At 42.1% G+C, this 21,337-nt stretch overlaps 1 protein-coding gene across 27 annotated transcripts in view; it reads right to left on the bottom strand.

The window, feature by feature from the left end:
* Positions 1–21,337, bottom strand: part of MTMR3 (myotubularin related protein 3) — a 146,007-nt gene that overhangs the window by 46,065 nt on the left and 78,605 nt on the right. For 7 of the 27 annotated variants that reach the window (XR_011385144.1, XM_017350667.3, XM_051826659.2 and 4 more), the window contains 5 exons: positions 16,856–17,038; positions 15,904–15,985; positions 4,659–4,748; positions 4,146–4,262; positions 1,261–1,293 (listed from right to left, as the gene is read on the bottom strand). Coding sequence is in view for 26 of the 27 variants with exons in the window: in XM_017350667.3 (XP_017206156.2) it covers positions 1,261–1,293; positions 4,146–4,262; positions 4,659–4,748; positions 15,904–15,906 (243 nt within the window). In the remaining variant the exon portion in view is untranslated. Of the gene's footprint in view, positions 1–1,260; positions 1,294–4,145; positions 4,263–4,658; positions 4,749–10,501; positions 10,690–15,903; positions 15,986–16,855; positions 17,039–21,337 lie in introns of all 27 variants that reach the window. The other 20 variants (XM_070065803.1, XM_070065810.1, XM_017350676.3 and 17 more) reach the window with 5 other exon arrangements.

Raw genomic sequence — 21,337 nt, 5'->3', positions numbered from 1 at the left:
ATTATTCAAGAGGCCAAAAGTTGTATAACAGGCACCAAAACCCTTAAGAAAATCAATCCAAAAATGAAGAGCAATGGTTAGAAATTTTAACAGACATGCATATGCATTAAAAATTCAAAATTGGGCAGGCATTGTGGCACAGCAGGGTAAGCCACTACTCGGGACACCCACATCCCATATCTGAGTGTCTGGGATCCAATCCCACCTCTGCTTCTGATCCAGCTCCCTGCTAATGCTCCTGGGAGGCAGCAGATGATGGCCCAAGTGCTTAGGTTCCTGCCACCCACAAGGTGGACCTGGATGAAGTTCCAGGCCTCTGGCTTTGGACCGGCCCAGTCCTAGCTGTTGTAGGCATTTGGGAAGTGAAGCAGCAGATGGAAGCTCTTGCTCTCGCTCTCTTGCTCTCTCTCTCTTTCTCTCTTCCTCTCTGTTACTCTGCCTTTCAAATAAAGAAATAAAACTTAAAAATTCCAAAGTACTATCACATTCCAGAGGGATGTGGTATTATCATATCTTACACCATATTCCATATTTATCCCCTTGATTCATTTTAGATATATATGTGTATGTGTCTCTGTGTCCATGTGTACATTATTTTTAAGTACCAGATTTTAAAAGTAGGATAATTTCAACATTTTTAAAAACAAATGCCCTTTGTACAGCCTGAATGGAAAGTATTAATCTATATACACATCTGAAGTAAAAATGGCAGTAACAAAAGGAAAATAAAAGGATGACAGCTGTCATCAAGACCCACACTCTTTACTGCCCACCTTTGACATGTACAAGTTACCCCTCGAGCACTGGATTCAGAGGCTACTGCTGAGTGCTAGGCCAAAGTGCATTAATGTTCAAACTTACCCTCCCCTGGTGCATGGGAATGGAGATGGCAGCTGGACTACTGCTGGACAAAGGAAAACCACTACACTTTTATCTTTTTCCTAAGAGAGACTGATAGACCTCACTGGAAACAGAAGTTTTAACGTCTTCTCAAATACTAATGTCAATTTTACAAATTATTTCTGGTTGAAACTCAGACATTTTTAAAGGTCACAATCCATTCTGCTTACGATTAACTATGGGGCTTTATTACCCCACAAATTGTTCTCATTGTGGCATAAACACTAGAGCTCTGGGGGAGAGGAGGGACTCATGCAGAGAAGACACATTTTGCTGATTTGCAAGGTGAGCATCTGACACTCAAAAACAATCTGTTCCAAGCACAGGTACAGCAACCATCTAGGATCGCATGCTACTTACTGGGATTTCAGAAGCAGCAGGTTGCGAAGCAGTCTATTGAATTATACAACAAAAATTGTTTTAAACTTCCACGAACTCTACTTGAACACTAAATAAATTATCTAACCGAAAAAGAAATATACCTATATACATGTAAAAATGTAATTTGGCAAATGCACAGAATTGAAACAACCCATACTTCAGATGCTACAGATGAGCTCTACTACAGAAATTCTTGTATCCTACGAGTTGGAAACTTGATACGCAGCGAACGCATGTGGATTAAAATAATGACGCTGATGGTATCTAAAACTACACACATTTTACTCAATGTGCTGTGAAATTAAAAGAGAACATATGGTATCAGGTAGTTATTTAAAACCTGATGGTAAGTCATTTTCAAGCACTAAATGTGTTGGCTTAAGGATATAAAATGATGCAAACAGGCATAGCACTACACAGGCTGGCACATTTAGGATCTGATGGCTTACATATGTCTGATTTGGACATAACAACCTTTAACAGGGGCTTCTTGATACACGTATTTTCTGAAAGATTTAACTGCAGAGTGAAGGAAACCAGCAAGGGCAACAACATCAACTCTCTGCTCCCCACTCAGGAGTGGATGCAGGAGGAGTCACTGTTCAGAGTAATCCCAGGTTTCAGAAAACCTAGCTAGCACTAACTGGGATAATATTTATTTGAATGGAAAAATTCTAGTATCTCTCAATATGAAATGTTTTGTCCCTCTAACACCAAAATATTTTTGCACAATCATTTTCTGTGTAAAGTCATTATCTTGGGCTTTTTAAGTGACATGCAGGTTCTATATGCCTTAGCTGGTAATAATGCTAACACCTGTAAGCGAGGTAATGAGTCAAAAATAAGGACAATGGTGAGTTTCCTTAAACATTATATGTTGATCAAAATGAGGGACCAACAATCCCAGTAAATAACCGACTCCTACACTAACTACAGATCAATCATGGCCCAGGTCTATTTACATAGTTTTAAAAAGAACTTTATATCCAAAGTGGGGGAGGGGATCATCTAATGTCCATTTCAATCCCTATTAACTTCATTTCACTCAATATTTTCTGAGTATCAAGCCATCGGGAAACAAGTTGGATCCTGGAGATACAAAGACAAATAACCAAAAATTACAACGTATCTGGTAAATGCTATAAAAGCATATTCAAGATAAAGAAGGGATCTGGATTAACTGTCAGGGAAAGAACTGGGTTTGAAGGCTTCAGAGAGTAATCGTCTCCTAAACTGAGTTTTGCCAGAGGAAGAGAAGTTCCCTGGACCAGACGGAAGAGAATGCAGAGCCATGAGGCATGGCTGACCAGTTTAGAGAGGCTGGCTTTGCTAGTACAAAGGGGAAGAAGGGGGCACGACAAAGGCAGACAAAAAAGCTGTCATGGACCAAAGATCACAAACAGCTTCACATCATGCTAGATTTTTGATCATCTTCTTAAAACAGTAAAGAAACACTGAAGAGCTTTAAATTGCTGAATGACATGATTCCCTCCAAAAAATCCTATCCCCACATGGATCTAACGATAGTCACTGAAATAGCTGGCCATAAACCAGTAAGCTAATATACAGAGAATATGGGGAAATGCACTGATATGCAACTGCATCATTTTCATGTGCAATTACAATGTCACTGATGCTATCCACGTAAATAGCGCAAGGACACAAAATTGGGTAGTTCTGCTCATCATTACCATTCCTACTTCCCCAGTAGGCAAAGGGGAACTTTTCGTTGCTGGGATTTTGTAACAGTTTCCAACCTAACCTCTTACTGTCATGTCCACCCAATCAAAATGAAGCCTTCTGAATACAGTGCCTTAATGTAGGAAAAAACACCCGTGCCTTCTCTCTGGATGAATCTGATGCATCTATTTAGCTAACGGACAGAAAACTAGCTATAATCATAGCCCAAATCTAGAAGTCAGAAGTAGTTCAGGCCAAACTGGCACCTTGATATAAACACTCAAATACATGAAATAATAAGTAAGTGCCAACTACAAAGGAAATGGCAGCCACATACTCTTCATAAATGAAGGAATGTCACTGAGATAACTTTTGGACCAACTAATAAAATGAATGAGTGATAAATTTCAAAAAACTCCAAAATGAGCCCCAAAACACACAATCTAAACGAAGGCGCAGTCGTGAGCTCTTCTAAGGTGTCATAATCACATCTCTGTGCTAGATATAGAGTGCAGAAAGCACAATAAAGGCCAATGAAGAAAGACACTGATTTGGTCAAAGACATGAAATTCTGGGCCTCTGTGGGTTTCACTTAAGACTACTAGTAATAGCAGTGCATTGAAAGAACCAGTTCACTAAGAAGACCCTCATAAGCAGAAAGGGTAAATGCACTCTTGAGAACTGAGAGCCCTTTTTCTCTTCAATACTGTATAGCCCATTATGCAAATAAACATTATATTAAATCACTGAGGAGCCATTAGAGTGACTTCCTCCTATAAAAACAGTCTACAGTAGCTTAAAAAAAAAAAAAAAAAAAAGAATCACCGTTTGACATTAAGGTCCAGGAAATTATCTCAAGTACAGCAACTGGTTAAGTACTAACGACTGAGGAATCAAGGCTCTTTAGCCTTTCTACCTTTATAAAGATCAACGCTAGAGCCTTACCTAGTGCAAATCGTTCACTGTTAACAAAGGACACCTCCCCGAAAACGACATGCATCACCTTCAGTCAAGCACGTGCACTGCCTGCTTGCAACCTCCTCCCGAATGCTAAACAGAGAGGAGAGCAGAGTGCACCTGCCCACACTCTAGCCTAGCTGCCTCTCCTCTGTTTGGGAAGTTATTAACAGGTTTTTCAAATTTCTCCACCTACGGTAGAGGGAGAACAGTTGGTAATCACTTACATTAACAAGAGACTCCTTGAACTTGATGTGAAGTCTATAATTAGAAAGGGCAATAATGGCATCCTCAGCACGGCCCACGTACTCTGTGCTCTCTCCATGAAGTTCAAGGAAAGGAACCTTCAAAATGAAGAAGAAATCCTTCAGGTCTGAAGCAGAAAAGCCGTCCTCAAACACAGGTGAGGTGAATGGATAGGAAATTTTCTGTCATCCAAACTTAAATCACAGTACATAAGTGGATAAGGAACCTAATCACCTACTGACATACATCTAGCTACTTAAATTCTAGACTGAAGGATGAACACAGAGAAGATCATATCAAAAAAGAACTTTTGGGAAATGAGTCTCATAAAATAAATTTAAGAAATAAGAGCTGTTTTCCAGTTTACATTTATACATGTATGGTTTAGGGAAAACATAAACATTATGTTTGACTTTACTGCAAGCCGTTAGCTCTGCTGTCTCATTACCATGATGCTAAATGCATCTCCTACCATCAAAGAAGCCTGTAATTACCTGAAGATTATCATCCTCTCGGATCAGCTGCTTTCTGGGAAAGATCTGATTGGCCTGGATGCACTCAAGGCTGTGCCGAGTCTCTTCATCCTGGAGAAACACAAGGCCTTCACTTAATCTCAAAGCTTCCAGTCATCCATATTTGTTTTCTCTGCTATGTCTAGTAGCATAATCACAGTAACAGTACAGGCAGAAAAGACATGAAAATATTCATCCCAAAGAAGTGTCCCATCCACTATGGTCTCTAGTGTGAGAACACAGTGATTTAAAAAAATTTCAAAGAAGTTAGAACATTTCTATTAAGCATTAATAGGTTGTTAGTATATTACTCATAAGAGAAATTAAGATATAGTGCTTTATGTGTCTTCAACTTATAATCTAAAATTCTTACTTTTGAAAGATACATACTGAACTATTTAAGAATAAAATGTGGGATGGCGGCGCCACGGCGGGCTCACTAGGCTAATCCTCTGCTTGCAGCGCCAGCACCTGGGTTCTAGTCCCGGTTGGGGCGCTGGTTCTGTCCCGGTTGCTCCTCTTCCAGTCCAGTTCTCTGATGTGGCCTGGGAAGGCAGTGGGGGATAGCCCAGGTCCTCGGGCCCTGCACCTGCATGGGAGACCAGGAGGAAGCACCTGGCTCCTGGCTTCGGATCGGCACAGCGTGCCAGCCGTAGCGGCCATTTGGGGGATTAACCAATGGAAGGAAGACCTTTCTCTCTGTCTCTAACTCTGCCTGTCAAAAATAAATAAATAAAATAAAAAATAAAAAAGAATAAAATGTGAGGTCTGGCACTGTGGCTCAGCAGGTTAAAGCCACAGCCTGTACCACTGGCATCCCATACAGGCACCAGTTCAAGAACTGGCTGCTCCACTTCCGATCCAGCTCCCGGCTAATGAGTCTAGAAAAGCAGTGGAGGATGGCTCAAGTCCTTGGGCCCCTGCCATCCAAGTGGGAGACCCATAAGAAGCTCGTGACTCCTGGCTTTGGCCTGGCCCAGCCCTGGTCATTATGACCATTTGGGGAGTGAACCAGAGGATGAAAGACCTCTCTCTCCTTTTATCTCTTTAACTTTGCCTCTCAAATAAATAAATCTTTTTAAAAAATGAAAAGCAACATTTCGAATTATTTCAACAAAATAAGAATAGGAAGAAGGAAGTGAGAGGGTATAAAATGACAACAGGATTGTCCACAAATTGATAATTGGTAAGTAGAGAGTTAAGTGGTAGTTCACTATACTACTGTACTGTATTTCCTTTGGTTTTACATGAAATGTCCATAGTAAAAACTCCAAAAAGATTAAGAAAAAAGTCTGCTTCAGAACTGAATTTAGGTTGAAAATACATGTGAATCATTATCCCTAATTTTCTCTGCCCAATATTACCAAACAGATTTCTATTAATGCAATTCAAAAGAAAAAGCAAAAAACGAAAAAATTCTCATCTAAATGGCACTTGAATGAAACTAATCATAGTTTGCATAAAAAGTAGTATTTTTAGATTATTCTTTATGATATAGAAGACATAAGAGAAATGCAAAGTCCAACTATAAATTATGATGACATCTGTTTACACAGTAATTTTTCAAAGACCAAAAGCTATATCACATTCAACTGATGGAACTAATAATTACAGCTACTAATTACTGAATACATCTGTACGTGCCACTTATAATTCTAACAATTCTGTAACTCCTCAAAGGAGAAAAATTCTACCTATAAATAATACTTAAGCAATCATAATCACAAATTAGCCATATTCTATCAGTGTGATTCTCAAGATGAAGTCCACAGAATCTGAGATCCTCAGAGAGGCCCTCTGAGGTCAAAACCACCTTCAAAGTAGTATTAAGGTTGGCCAGCGCCGCGGCTCACTAGGCTAATCCTCCGCCTTGCGGTGCCAGCACACCGGGATCTAGTCCCGGTCGGGGCACCGGATTCTGTCCTGGTTGCCCCTCTTCCAGGCCAGCTCTCTGCTGTGGCCAGGGAGTGCAGTGCAGGATGACCCAAGTTCTTGGGCCCTGCACCCCATGGGAGACCAGGAGAAGCACCTGGCTCCTGCCATCGATCAGCGCGGTGCGCCGGCCACAGCGCGCCGGCCGCGGTGGCCATTGGAGGGTGAACCAATGGCAAAGGAAGACCTTTCTCCCTGTCTCTCTCTCTCACTGTCCACTCTGCCTGTCAAAACAAAAAAAAAAAAGAAAAAGAAAAAAGAAAAAAAAAAAAGAAAAAGTAGTATTAAGGAGTAGGTGTTGTGGCACAGCAGGTTAAGTCACCACTTGGGGTATCCATGTCACATACTGCAGTGCTGGGCATTGAGTCCTGCTTTTGCTTCCTACTCAGCTCCCTGCAAATGAGCCTGAGGGATAGCAAGTGATAGCCCAAGGACTGGGATTCCTGCCATTCAGGATGAAGACCAGATGGAGTTCCAGCCTCCAAGCTTCAGCCTGCTCCAGCCCTGACTGTTAAGGGCATTTGGACAATCAACCAGCAAATGCAAGATGTCGGTATCTTTCAAACAAAAACATTTTTAATTAAAGAAAGTATTAAGACATTATTTGACTCTTCTTCACTGAACTGAAACTTGCACTAACAGTGAAGAACCGGTGGGTAAAACAGCTAGTATCTTAGGACAGTCAGAGTGGTGGCATTAGTGTCACTTTGAATGACCTAAAGCAAAGGAAAGAAGTTGTAAATTTTGCTAAAACTCAGTTCCTAAAGAAAAGTGGCCTCTTTTTGAGGGTTAACACATAAAATACCTCTGCTGAATCCTGAACGCTTGTCTAAGGTAAAGCATCTGTACAACTGTTTGTTAGAAGCTGAACTAGCCACTTTTCCCAGTAAATATCATTTTTAACTGAAAAAACAACTGATAGACAACTACAGAAACTGAGACTTGGGCATTTGGCAAATCTTTCCTCCAAATGAAACTATTAGTTGCCAATGATAGTTTTTATACAAAAAAAATCTTGAAAAATCTGTCATCTGTTATAAATTTGACAGCTTCTCATTACTTAGGTTTTATAAGTGGTGATACTATTAAACACAATTTTTAAAATACTACATAATGTACTATGTTAACATTTGAAAGATCTGTAGCACGCAACGAACCCCTTATTTTCCTAATGATTAATGTATGATATTAAAAAATAATGCATGGGGGCTGCCCCACCTGCAGTGTTGGCATCCCTTATGGGTGCCAGTTCAAGTCCCCGCTGCTCCACTTCTGATCCAGCTCTCTGCTATGCCCTGAAAAGCAGTGGAAGATGGCCCAAGTTCTTGGGTCTCTGCACCCACACAGGAGACCCAGAAGAAGCTCCTGGCTCCTGATCAGCCCAGCAACCTGGGGAGTGAACCAGCGATGGAAGACCTCTCTGTACCTCTGCCTCTCTAACTCTTTCAAGTAAATAAATAAAATCTTTAAAAAAAAAAAAATAATGCATTCGAAGTCCAAGAGAAACTAATGGTTTTAATGTAACAGACTACAACAAGTTCACTGATATGTTGCCAATTCCACACTGCAACCAATCTTTAAGGAACTGCTGCTTGTCAAGTTTTGGCATAGTAAAGAAAAATACACAAGATTATCTGGAAAAACTACTAAAACATCCTTCCCTTTTTTAATTACATATCTGTGTGAGGCTGGATTTTCTTCATGTACTTTAAGCAAAACAATGTATTATTACAGTTTGAATGCAGTTGTAAATGAGAATCCAGCTGTTCTCTGGAGCCAAGTATTAAAGAAAGCTGAAAAATGTAAAACAATATCACTATTTACACTATTTTGGAATACTTATTTTTCATCAGAAATGTTATTTATGTTACCATGTGATTGTTTTGTTATTTTTAAATGAGTTCATGAGCATTTCAAAGATTTTAAATTTTAGGTTTTTTTTAAAATTATCAGCATTTACTTTTTTTTTTTTTTTTTTTTTTTTGACAGGCAGAGTTAGAGACAGAGAGAAAGGTCTTCCTTCCACTGGTTAACCCCCTAAATGGCCATTATGGCCAGCATGCCGCACTGATTCAAAGATCCGAAGCCAAGAGCCAGGTGCTTCCTCCTGGTCTCCCATGCGAGTGCAGGGCCCAAGGACTTGGGCCATCCTCCACTGCCTTCACGGGCCACAGCAGAGAGCTGGATTGGAAGAGGAGCAACCGGGACAGAACCTGGCGCCCCAACTGGGACTAGAACCTGGGGTGCCGGCGCTGCAGGCAGAGGATCAGCCAAATGAGCCACGGTGCTGGCCAAATTTTAGTTTTTAATCTGATAAATACAGCCATAACTCAGACTTTTTTTAGTTTTGTTTTTTTTTTTTTTTAATTGAAACAGTGTAGAGAGAGAGAGGGAGAGACAGAGAGAGAGAGACACTGATCTTCTATCCACTAGCTCACTACCCAAATGGCCACAACGGCCAGGGCTGGCCCAGACCAAAGCCAGGAGCTTCTTCCGGGTCTCCCCTGTGGGTGCAGGCGCCCAACCACTTGGCCAACCTCTGCTGCTTCCCCAGGCACATTAGCAAGGAGCTGAATCACAAGTAGAGCAGCCAGGACTGGGGATGCCAGCATCGCAGGTGGTAGCTTTATCCATTATGCCACAACACCACCCCTACCCTACACAAACCTTCTTGAGAGTCCTCATTATCTTAAGATTATAAGAGAGACCCTAAAAGAGTAATGTAACTCCTGCTCTCTATAACAGTAATAAATCCCAGTTAGAACACTGTTTCATTTGAAAAGCCAGGCTTTCCCTAAAACTATTCTGCTAGTACTAATCTTGACAGAAAAAGCAATACAGCTACACCCTATCTACTACCTACAAATCCAACATTTCTGCTACTAAAGGACTGGGCTCATCCCAGCCCTTCCCCAGGGTCATTTTATCCTTGTTATGAGCCTTTCTAAAAGTTTAATTTAAAAATTAGAAATAAAAAAATTATAAAACTTGTAACTTTTAAATAGTTCATGAAATATCAAAAAATAGAAAATTCAACCATTAAATGCAGATTTTAACATTAAAGTTGAGAACCAGTCATATGCTTGTGTCACTTCCCTAAGTTCCTAAGTAGTCAACATTATTATTAAATATAGCTTATAATCAAATAATTTCAAAAGTAAAATTATAAAAAAAACGTTTCAATTTCTTTTTTTTAAAGAGTTAATTTATTTGAAAGAGGTACAGAGAGAGGTAGAGCCAGAATGAGAGAGGTCTTCCATTCCTCTGGTTCACTCCCCAGATGACCGCAATGGCCAGAGCTGAGCTGATCTGAAGCCAGCAACCAGGAGCTTCTTCCAGGTCTCCCATGCAGGTACAGGGGCCCAAGGACTTGGGCCATCTTCTACTGCTTTTCCAGCCACAGCAGAGAGCTGGATCAGAAGAGGAGCAGCCAGGACTCGAACCGGCACCCATAAGGGATGCCGGCACTGCAGACCAGGGCTTTAACCCAATGCACCACAGTGCCGGCCCCTAAATTCTTATATAGCACAGAGAAAGGTTAATGAAGTTGGCACAGTTTAGTAAGGCTGACATGATGGAATGTAACTACCTAGGGTGCACAAAGGTCTATAAATGGCTATATACCAACAAACACCAAAATAACTTACAGAAAAGCTTTGTGTCGGTGTGTACCATTTTATCCCTTTCCACCCATTTCCTCTGTGGTCAATGAATGGGTGAACAAATACAAGGCAGAGTCACTACTGCTAGCCTTAAAAAAAAAACAAAACAAAAAACAGGGCAGGCATTGTGGCACAGTGTGTTAAGCTGCTGCCTGCAACACTGGCATCCCATTATGGGCACCAGTTCAAACCAGTTGCTTCAACTTTCGATCCAGAACCCTGCTAATGCACCTTGGAAAACAGCAGAAGATGCTCCAAGTCCTTGGGTCCCTGCCCCCACGTGGGAGACGCGGAAGAAGCTCGCAGCTCCTGGCTTCAGCTTGGCCCAGCCTCAGCAACTGTGGCCATTTCGGGAATGAACAAGCAGATGGAAGATCTGTCTCTCTCTCTCTGTATCTCTGCCTTTCAAATAAATAAATCTTTAAAACAAATAGAAATGGATACTTCAGTAAAATGATTTTAAAGAGGCCGTAAAAGCAAAGGTCTCATACATGTAAGTGTTCAAAAGCTGGTTACTATGATGCAGGAGGGCATGGTTAAAGCCCTACCCCACCTCATATTTCACAGCATTTTCTGCCTACCTCCTATTGGTTTGTGAGAAAAATCCTCTTAAATTCATGATTCTCCACATTTTTTTGATTCTCTGTAAGTATAAATACTCAGTGTTCTTCAAGTCATAGCTTGCCTTTGAGAATGACAATAGGATTGGTTGGATATATTTTTTTAAGTTTACATTCATTTTTAAGGCAGAGTTAGAGAACTGGGGAGACAGAGATATCTTCCATCTGCTGGTTCACTCTCCAAATGGCTGCAATGGCTGGGGTTAACTTCCGCCACAGTGCTGGCACCCCCCCAATTATTTCTTAAAGTGAGTCTTTGATCTAGTTTTCTGCTGGCTTTTAAACATCACAGGACTGAAATAACATAGCAGGCTTTAAAAAAACAGAAGAGCTGGGGCCAGCACTGTGGCACAGCAGGTAAAACCGCCACCTCGTCACCAGCATCCCATACGGGCACCGTTTCATGTCCCAGTTGTTTCACGTCCAATCCAGCTCCCTGCTAATGGTCTGGGAAAAGCAGCAGAAGATGGCCCAAGTGCTTGGGCTCCTGCCAACCACATGAGAAACCTGGATGAAGCTCCTAGCTCCTGCCTGGTGCTGCCCTGGCTGTTGCCATCACTTGTGGCGTGAACCAGCAGATGGAAGATATCTCTGTCTCTCCTTCTAACTCTATCAAATAAATCTTTAAGAGAGAGAGGCCGGCGCTGTGGCTCACTTCGCTAATCCTCCATCTGTGGCGCCGGCACCCCGGGTTCTAGTCCCGGTTGGGGCGCCAGGTACTAGGCCCGGTTGCTCCTCTTCCAGGCCAGCTCTCTGCTGTGGCCCGGGAGGGCAGTGAAGGATGGGCCCAAGTGCTTGGGTCCCTGCACCCTTATGGGAGACCGGGAGGAAGGCTCCTGGCTCTGGCTCAGCGCAGCGCGCGGCCATTAGGGAAATGAACCAACGGAAGGAAGACTTCTCTCTCTCTTTGTCTATAACTCTCTCCCTGTCTCTCACTGGCAGAGAGAGAGAGAGAGAGAGAGAGAGAGAGACCCCTTTATTTATTCCTTCTTGCTAGCACACTCACTTAGGAACTAATTCATACCAATGTGTATAAACCAAAGTAACTAGTGAAAACAAAAGTGGAATGAATAATTTTCAACATAAGAGAACTGATAATTAGGCCAGAAGACAAGAGAAACAAGTATGTCCTAACAAATCTTGTTAAAAGACATTGTCTCAGTTCTCAGTATACGTAAGGCTCCACAAGTTTCTTCTCCTTCTGCGTGAAAAAACATTTAATCCCAAAGGACTTAGAAGGAGCATCTAGGCCTTGACTTTCCAGAAGAACAGTGACTAACACATCATTACTTGGCCAAGGAGTTGAATTTGGCATCTGAATAACTGCCTAAATTTATTAAAGTTTCTGTGAGTTTCACAGGTTAAAAAGAGACCAAACTTGAGATAGCTGATAAGGTGGTGACCTGGGAAGTGTTGGTCTGATAAGAGTCTCCAAAATAAATTTCTCCTAGGCTATACACAGTAATGTATTAGTATTAGAGAATACATTCTTTTTTTTTTTTTGACAGGCAGAGTGGACAGTGAGAGAGAGAGACAGAGAGAAAGGTCTTCCTTTGCCGTTGGTTCACCCTCCAATGGCCGCCGCTGCAGCCGGCGCACCGCGCTGATCCTGGCAGGAGCCAGGAGCCAGGTGCTTTTCCTGGTCTCCCATGGGGTGCAGGGCCCAAGCACCTGGGCCATCCTCCACTGCACTCCCTGGCCATAGCAGAGAGCTGGCCTGGAAGAGGGGCAACCGGGACAGAATCCGGCGCCCCAACCGGGACTAGAACCCGGTGTGCCGGCGCCGCAAGGTGGAGGATTAGCCTATTGAGCCACGGCGCCGGCTCGAGAATACATTCTTCCACATGGCTGGCTTCCTGAAACTACCAAGGAATGCCAGGAATCTCAGTAGGGTCGCCTCCAAAATCCTGAAAAGGGATCGGTCACCTCGGACCCAAACTAGTTTCTGCTCTAATCTAAACTACGCATGTAAAGAGAAGTTTTTAAGTAAATTACTTGGGAGAGAAGTCAACCTAACAGATAAAAATACATTTCCCTTGAAATTTGTTTCAAATTAATACAAAGTGATGGAGGAGAGGGAGAATCAAATGAAGCACAGTAGCCATGCACTGATGACTACTGCACCTGATGGATGCCACTGGAGATTTCTTTGTACCCTTCGCTTTGCATGGGCTTGAGAACTCACACAATAAAACAAAAAACCGTATTTTACTAATGTTAAACTGTCAACGAGGGACTCCAATCTCACTTAAGAACTTTAAGAGTAGAAGAGATAGGGCCAGCTCTGTGGCGCAGCAGGTTAAAGCCTCAGCCTGCAGTGCCAGTACCGGTTCCAGCCCTAGCTGCTCCATTTCTGATCCAGCTCCCTGCTGATGGGCCTGGGAAGGCAGCAGAGAATGAACCAAATCCTTAGACCTTTGCACCAGGTGGGAGACTGGGAGGAAGCTCCTGGCTTCAGCCTGGCTCAGCCCCAGTCATTGCAGCCATTTGGGGAGTGAACCAGCAGATGGAAAACCTCTCTCTCTGTCTCTACCATTCTCTGTAACTCTACCTTTCAAATACATAAAATAAAATCTTTAAAAAACAAACAAAAAAAGTGAAAGAGTCAAGTCAGGATGTCACATGAGTACAGAGGCATATATTAAAAAAAAAAAGAAAAGAAAAGGAAAGAAAAGAAAAAAAAAAGACAGACAGACAGAAAGACAGACAGACTTCAATGCTCCTGAATTCTCCACACAAAAACTCAGGTTTAAGGGCATACAATCCAAAGGCTAAACACAGCATAAATCAATGGTTCAACAACTTGCAAGACGTTACACAATTGTAAATTACTAGGAATCCAATGAGTCAATATAGAAAATGTTTAATTAATTTAGTAAAATAAGCAAAACAGAAATTGTTATTCTAACTACATAAAAAATACACATACAGTATAGATACCATGGTTTCAAGTGTAGCATTGTAAATGAGAATTTACATTTATACCATTATACCATTTATAACGCTGCTCTTGGGAAAGAAACAGGATGCATGGCCATGCTGCCCTCAGTTACTGCATGGAGAAGCGTCCCTGAGCAGGGCCGCAGCACGGGGACAGGGAGGAACCAGGACTGTGTGCAGGGCCCTGGAGACCCCAGCAACACCAGGAAGCAGGCCACGGTGCTGCTGGCTGGGGGCACACGATGAGAGACAGACGCTGGCACCTATGTTCTGTAAACACTATGCAAATACTTTTTCAATTCATTGAAGATTATATGGAAAAACCAGTAAGATAAAGTATTTCCTAGAGAAACAATAGCAAGAGTTCATTAATGTGGGATAAATCAGAAAGTTGTAATGTCCACAAACTAAGAAAAAATTGGCCCTTTTGGCACTTAAGTTTCCCCTCTTTTTAATATGACATTTCTGCACAACTAGTTTTGTTTTGTTTTTAATTTTGAAAATGCATTTTCTGCATATGTCCCTAATGAAGCTTGAAATTAACATGGCCTTTTCAATTCCTTCTTTGTGCATTAGCACGAAACAGAGTTTGGATGTAGGGAACATCACAAGGTAGAAGCAGGACAATATTATAGAAAACCACTTTTGTTCAGCACTGTTCACATGTTCTCAAGACTGATGAAAACCTAATTGGCCCAGTGCTGCATCTTCTCTGCCTAGATGGGCTCAAAATGGCCAACAAGTCAATGCAATGTCCATTATATGCTCTTTTTGGTCAAAAAGGTGGGCACTGAGTGTGCAGAGCTGCTCCACCTACTGTGGGATCAAAACAATGCTGTAAAGAGACATAAAGCTGGGAACTGCTCCTATCCATAAAGTTAAATTCATTAAAAATATGTGCTTGCATTAATTAGTTCACTTAACCATTCCACAAGATAGACACATTTCAAAACATCACACTGTACACAATATATGCATTTTTGTCAACTTAAAAATTTCTTTATTACAAAGAATATGCAATGAATATCTCACAATTCTCCTATACACACCAAACTAATAACTACAGAGAAACATTTTTACTACATGGCATTTCCTAGACAAGGAATGAATAAAAATACCTGGAGTCTAAGAATCATGTTTTAGTTTTGATTTCATTTACTAGCTGACTTAAAATGAAAGACTAGGAGCCAGTGCTGTGGCATAGCAGGTGAAGCTTCTGCCTGCAGTGCCTGCATCCCATATGGGCTCTGGTTCTAGTCCCAGCTGCTCCACTTCCAATCCAGCTCTCTGCTATGGCCTGGGAAAGCAGTAGAAGATGGCCCAAGTCCTTGGGCACCTGCACCTGCGTGGGAGACCCAGAAGAAGCTCCTGGCTCCTGGCTTAGGATCGGCTCAGCTCCAGCTGTTTGGGGAGTGAACCAGTGGATGGAAGACCTCTCTTTTCCTCTTTCTCTGCCTCTCTGTAACTCTTTCAAATAAATGAATATAAACCTAAAAGAAAAAAAAAAAAAACAAAAACAAAGACTATCTAGTTCAGACTATTAAAGTTAGCAGAAATGAAATTGTGCTATATAATGTAGTACTCTATAATTATTTCTGCTAGATAAACAATCAAAGAAAGGAGACAAGAAGAGAGTTTGGGGAAAGGAAACATGAAGGCTGGCGCTAAGGCACAGTGGGTTAAAGCCCCAACCTGCTGCACCGGCATCCTATATGGGTGCCGACTAATCCACTTCCAATCCAGCTCCCTGCTAATGTGCCTGGGAAAGCAGTGGATGATAGCCCAAGCGCTTGGGTCCCTACACCCAGGTGGGAGACCCGGAAGAAGGTCCTGGCTCCTGGCTTCAAATCAGCTCAATTCCAGCCACTGCAGCCATTTAGGGAGTAAACCAGTGGATGGAAGATCTCTCTCTCCCCCTCCCTCCCTCTCTGTAACTCTGTATTTCAAATAAGTAAAATAAATCATTAAAAAAGAATTTTTTTTACCAAACCAGAAATAATTGTGGATTTATTACTGTTTATTTAATTGTCAAGATACAGTTCCATTCCAATTTCCTCACTTTGTTGTGCTTACCATGACAGGAGGCCCAGATCAGGAGAGATCCCCGTTCCTTCTTCAATGTCTGACACGTCTCTTCTGTCCCTTATGCTGAAGTCTTAAAAAGAAAAAGAGAAAAAAAAAGACAAAAAATAAGATTTTTCCTTACCTGGCAAACCGTAACTAAAGGATATTGCATATATATGACTCTAAAAAACTGACCACAGTAAAGACAAAGCTCAATTACCACCAGCCAATTCCTACTAGTAATCTTCCAAATTCTCTAATACCTTTATAACAATGCTCCTGGTCTTAATCTAACTCTGCAAAAAAAAAAAGTAGCAAAAACTAAGGGTCCTATACTGGTAACACCAAAAATTTTGTCAACTTTAGATGGAAGTTCTTGCCATTTTTCAGGATGTTCTGTGGCTATCCTTAAACTCAAGAGATTTTCCTGTCTGAGAAGCAAACTGTGTCAGTAAGCAAAATGTGTAAAAACTGTCTTAATACCCCAACAATCTAGGCTCTCTTGAGAACTTAAACACTGTGCTAATACCTTTAACTGCTTATTTTTATTTTATTTTATTTGAAAGGCAGAAAGAGAGATCAAGATTTTCCTTCTGCTGGTTTACTGCCCAAATGCCCTCAAGAGAAAGGACTAGGCCAGGCTGAAATCAGGAGCCCAGAACTCAATCTGGGTCTCCCACAGGGTGGCAGAAACCCAAGCCCTTTAGTCATGACTCAATGCCTCCCAGGATGCACATTAGCAGGCACCTGGATAGGAAGAACAGTCAAGACTCCAACCAGTCACTCTTGACAATGGGCTGCAGATGACCCAACACTGACAACCACTGTGCCAAACTCCCCTCCCCCACCACTGTTTTGGCCTTTCAAAGAACAAAGGAGGAAAGGAAAGGGTACCCAACTTTAAATTAAAGAAAAAAAGTACCCATTTTGAAATACAAAGATAGGCTATGGAGAGTATTACCTTCTTTAGTAACTTGCTTTTCTCTGAATAAATCAGTCTCTTGAAAGCCAACATCTGTGGTCTGGTAAACTATTCACAGAGGGTATTTTAGGGTCCCTGAGCTTCAGCAGTCAGAAGTTCTTTAGGAGCAGTGGTGAGTGACAGACGACGTCAAAGTAGCAGGAGCCAGATTCTTGGAACCATCTGGGGTGGGGTGAGGAGAGTTACAAGCAGAAGAGTGATATGAGACAACTTAAAGGATCACTCTGGCTGTGAAGCAGAGGACAGAGGAGACACTGAGGGTGGGTGAGGGGCAAAGTTTACCAGTTCAAGCTACTGCAATAATCCAGGCAAGAGACAATACAGTGCTTACAGGGTCCTACAAATTTGCAGGTGGGATACTGTCAGATTTTGCATGTACTCTGAAAGCATTATTACCAAGATGTAAGCTGATAAACCGTTATGAGAGAGATACAGGTGACGCTTTTTGCTTCAGTGACTAGAAGCAAGGACTTTTCCACTTACTGATGAGGAACATCCATATGAAAGATGGGTTCCCCACCCATGCAGAGAAAGCGTAAAGGAAGATGGAAGTCAGAAGTTCTGTTTGAGATATACCATGTTTGAGATGCCTATCAGACATCCAATTAAAGAAGCAGAAATAAGCACTAATAAAACCAGTCTGGATATCAGGAAGTTGGAAGCTACCAACCTTTTTTCTCCAAAGATTTATTTATTCATTTGAAAGGCAGAGTGTGTGTGTGTGTGTGTGTGTGTGTGTGTGTGTTTGAGAGAGAGAGAGAGAAAGAGAGAGAGAGAGAGAGAGAGAGAGATCTCCATCCACTCCCCAAATAGCTGCAACAGCCAGGGCTGGGTCAGGCCAAAGCCAGAAGCCCAAATTCTATCTGGGTCTCCTATATGAGTGGCCGGGACCCAAGCACTTGGACCATTTTCTGCTGCTTCCCCAGGTGCATTAGCAGGGAACTGGATTGGAAGTAAAGCAGCCAGGACTCGAAACAGCATTCATATTGGATGCCAGCATCACAGGCAGTGGCTTAACCACTGTATGAAGTACAGATTATATTCTATGCACAAAAGGAAACCACTGACAGGTTTTAAATAGCAGAGTGACAGGATTTGGATCTTCATATCATTCTGGCCTGTGGTGTGGTGATGAATGCATTAAGACAGGGAAAGAATAAAATCAGAAGGCAAATATAGGAAGATGTGGTGACAGTACAAACAGAAAAAGAGCATTAGGAAGGGTACTCAGCAAGGAGTCCTCCAAGATGGCGGAATAGGGAGGGAGCGCACTGATAGTCTGGGAAAAGATAGTTTAATAAAAGTGGAGATACTGTAGTTTCAGGTCAGAGTTATGAAAAAAACTGCAGAGAAAACTCTTCCAGAACAAGTGGAACACAGTGGACCTACATGGTGGGCACAGGCACCCATGGCTTGGGACCCCAGCCGCCGAGTCTACGCACCAGCACTGGAAAGGGAGGTGAGGCAAAACCTCAGTAGCCCGAGACACTGGCAGGAAAGCAGCAGGAAGAGTCTAGAGGGAATGAGCTTGAAGCCCTGTGGGGGAAAGTTCACCAGGCTAACTGGAGGAGAGAAAAAAATAATAATAAAAGGGACCGGTATAGACACAATTCTCTCTCTCCACTCACCTTACAAAAGCAAGCAACACAAAGAGCAGGCACCATTTTAGATATACATAAAAGCTGCGCCACCTCAGGGCTGCACCCGCCCTCAGCCAAGCAGAAAAACCTGACTCTGGTGGGGAGAAATAACAGGAGGTTAAGACCTAGTGAACATGTGGAGCTTATGAACTGAGACTGTGGGGGAAGAAAAAAAAAACACTGAGGGTGTGTGAGAGAACTCACGGAGTGCCTGAGACATGAGTACTGAGTACTCGGTGGGAGACACCAAGACACCACAAACTCGGTAACCTTGGCAACCCAGTGGGAGATTGCAGGGGAATCTGAGCTTACACTGAGGACAGCACAGATCCTTTGTGTGGTCCTTGGGACAGAGTAGATGAATATTATACCCATAGGGGCCAGCACTCAGACACTGACTGCCTTCAAGGAGAAGAGCTCAGCTGTGTGGAATTACTTCCCTTCTGAATAAAAAGAGAGAGAGAGAAAGATTTAGCATGCCAAACCTGGGTGTGTCACCTTTGGCATATCCATGTGGGAGACCCAGAAGAAGCTCCCAGCTCCTGGCTTTGAATCGGCACAGCTCTGGCTGTTGTGGCCATCTGGGGATTGAACCAGCAAATGGAACCCCGACCTCTCTCTCTCTGTCTCTGTCTAATTCCACCTCTCAAATAAATAAAATAAATCTTTAAAAAAAAATAAGTCAAGTAAGATATCAAGATTCTATTTGTTTCTCTAAAAGGTCTAATTTGTCACATACACACACACACACACACACACACACTCCTGCCCTGAGCCAAATGAAAGTTAACATTCTAAGTATCAAGGTCAAATTTCTATTTCTGTAATAAACTGATGAGAATCTGACAGCAGAGACCCACAGGTTTCTCATCTCCATGATGAGACCTCTCAGCATCCTTACAAAAGGAAAGCATCTTTTACCATTCCTAATGAACATGGTATCTCATCTTTCAGGTGCCTGTTAAGGAGAAATTACTCAATTCCTTACTCAAAAACAAAACCTTAAACTTGTAAATAAGAATAACTCAGTCAAATAAGATAATGAGCAACCTGGACTATAAGGACACAGATTTAGTACACAATCCTTCACTTTACAGAAAGAAAAACACAATTAACAAAATCCTAACAATCAATACCTACTAAAACTTATCTATTCTCCTTCCCTTGGTCTTATCAGAGCAAAAAGTCTAATCTAGAGCAGTTTACACTGAGAACGCAGTGGTGTACCAGACTCAAGGAGGTATGTGTAAACTGAAAATTCAAATGTCAGAACAGTTCTTGCCTTCGAGGTATTCCCAATTTGTGAGGGTGAAAAACTGATGTACCTAATACAGCAAAGTGTGATAACAGATGTAGAAGTTAACTCCATGGCAATGCAAAGGACAGAGAAAACAGAAGCAAGCTCTGAAAGGCTTTGTGAAAGACAGATCTTAATGAGAAAAAGAAATACCTCATGCAGAACAAATCAAAATTTCACATTGTAGAGTACTGGAGAGACACAAAGTATGTCAGTGTGGCTACAAGAGGCTCACTAGGAGCGTGGGGAGAACAGGTGTCGAGCAGTCGGGGATGCGCTCAAAGCCCACTTGTGAAGAACCCTCATGCTCAGGAGCTTGATCCCTGTTTGAGAGGCAATGGCAAGCAAAGGAAATGATTTGGATTTAGAAACTTAAAAACAAAGCAGGCAGGCGCCGCAGCTCAATAGGCTAGCGCCGCAGCTCAACAGGCTAATCCTCTGCCTGCGGCGCCGGCACACCAGGTTCTAGTCCCGGTCGGGGCGCCGGATTCTGTCCCGGTTGCCCCTCTTCTAGGCCAGCTCTCTGCTGTGGCCCGGGAGTGCAGTGGAGGATGGCCCAAGTGCTTGGGCCCTGCACTCCATGGGAGACCAGGAGAAGCACCTGGTTCCTGCCATCAGATCAGCATGGTATGCCAGCCGCAGCGCACCAGCCGCAGCAGCCATTGGAGGGTGAACCAACGGCAAAGGAAGACCTTTCTCTCTGTCTCTCTCTCTGTCCACTCTGCCTGTAAAACAAACAAACAAACAAAAAACACAAAGCAATCAAAAAAAAAAAAAAGAAAAGAAAACACACACACACAAACAAAGCAACAACTCTTCTTTTCAATAAAACTGTGTAATAATTCCCTAAATCAAACAGATGGTAGAAGCAAGAGGCAGTAATAAAGATATAGTAGAGATATAAGTCTATGAAAAGGACATGTTAGGAGACAGGAAAGGAATATCCACACTAGAGAAAAGACCAGTAACTTTTCAGAACTTCTTTTCCTAATTAAATTTAGTTAAGTATATTACAGGCTGAGTATCCCTACTCCAAAATCCTAGATGTTCAAAATATGAATCTTTTTTGAACACCAATATAACATCCCAAGTAGAAATTTCCACACCTGACCTCATGTGGCAAATTGCAGTCAAAATGTTGAACATACTGTATTTTCATATAAGTATACATCAACTTAAACTCTAGCTGCAATTTAAAGGAACTCCAGTTTGATAAACAGTGTTCATTTTAGACAAAAGAGTAGAATTGTAACTCATAAAATCTCAACATAAATACAAGTTTCTGGCACAGAATACTATATTACAGTGCAATTACATATGGAAAAATAACTTGACCAGAATTTTAGTGAAGAAACACCACTATTAAGGACATTAAACTGAATATAGAAAATTTATCTACATGAATATGGACAGAGACAAACAGACCCTCAAAAATCTGTAAATTAATTTTGCCCTGCCTCAAAACATCAGAGAGCATGGGGGGGAGGGGGAGAATAAAACATAACAGAGCCAGCATTGTGGCAT

This window comes from Oryctolagus cuniculus, chromosome 21 (genome assembly GCF_964237555.1).
Source record: "Oryctolagus cuniculus chromosome 21, mOryCun1.1, whole genome shotgun sequence".
Classification (NCBI taxonomy): Eukaryota; Metazoa; Chordata; class Mammalia; order Lagomorpha; family Leporidae; genus Oryctolagus; species Oryctolagus cuniculus.
The sequence above is the reverse complement of the archived record's forward strand: the minus strand, read 5'-3'. Positions and strand labels throughout refer to the sequence as shown.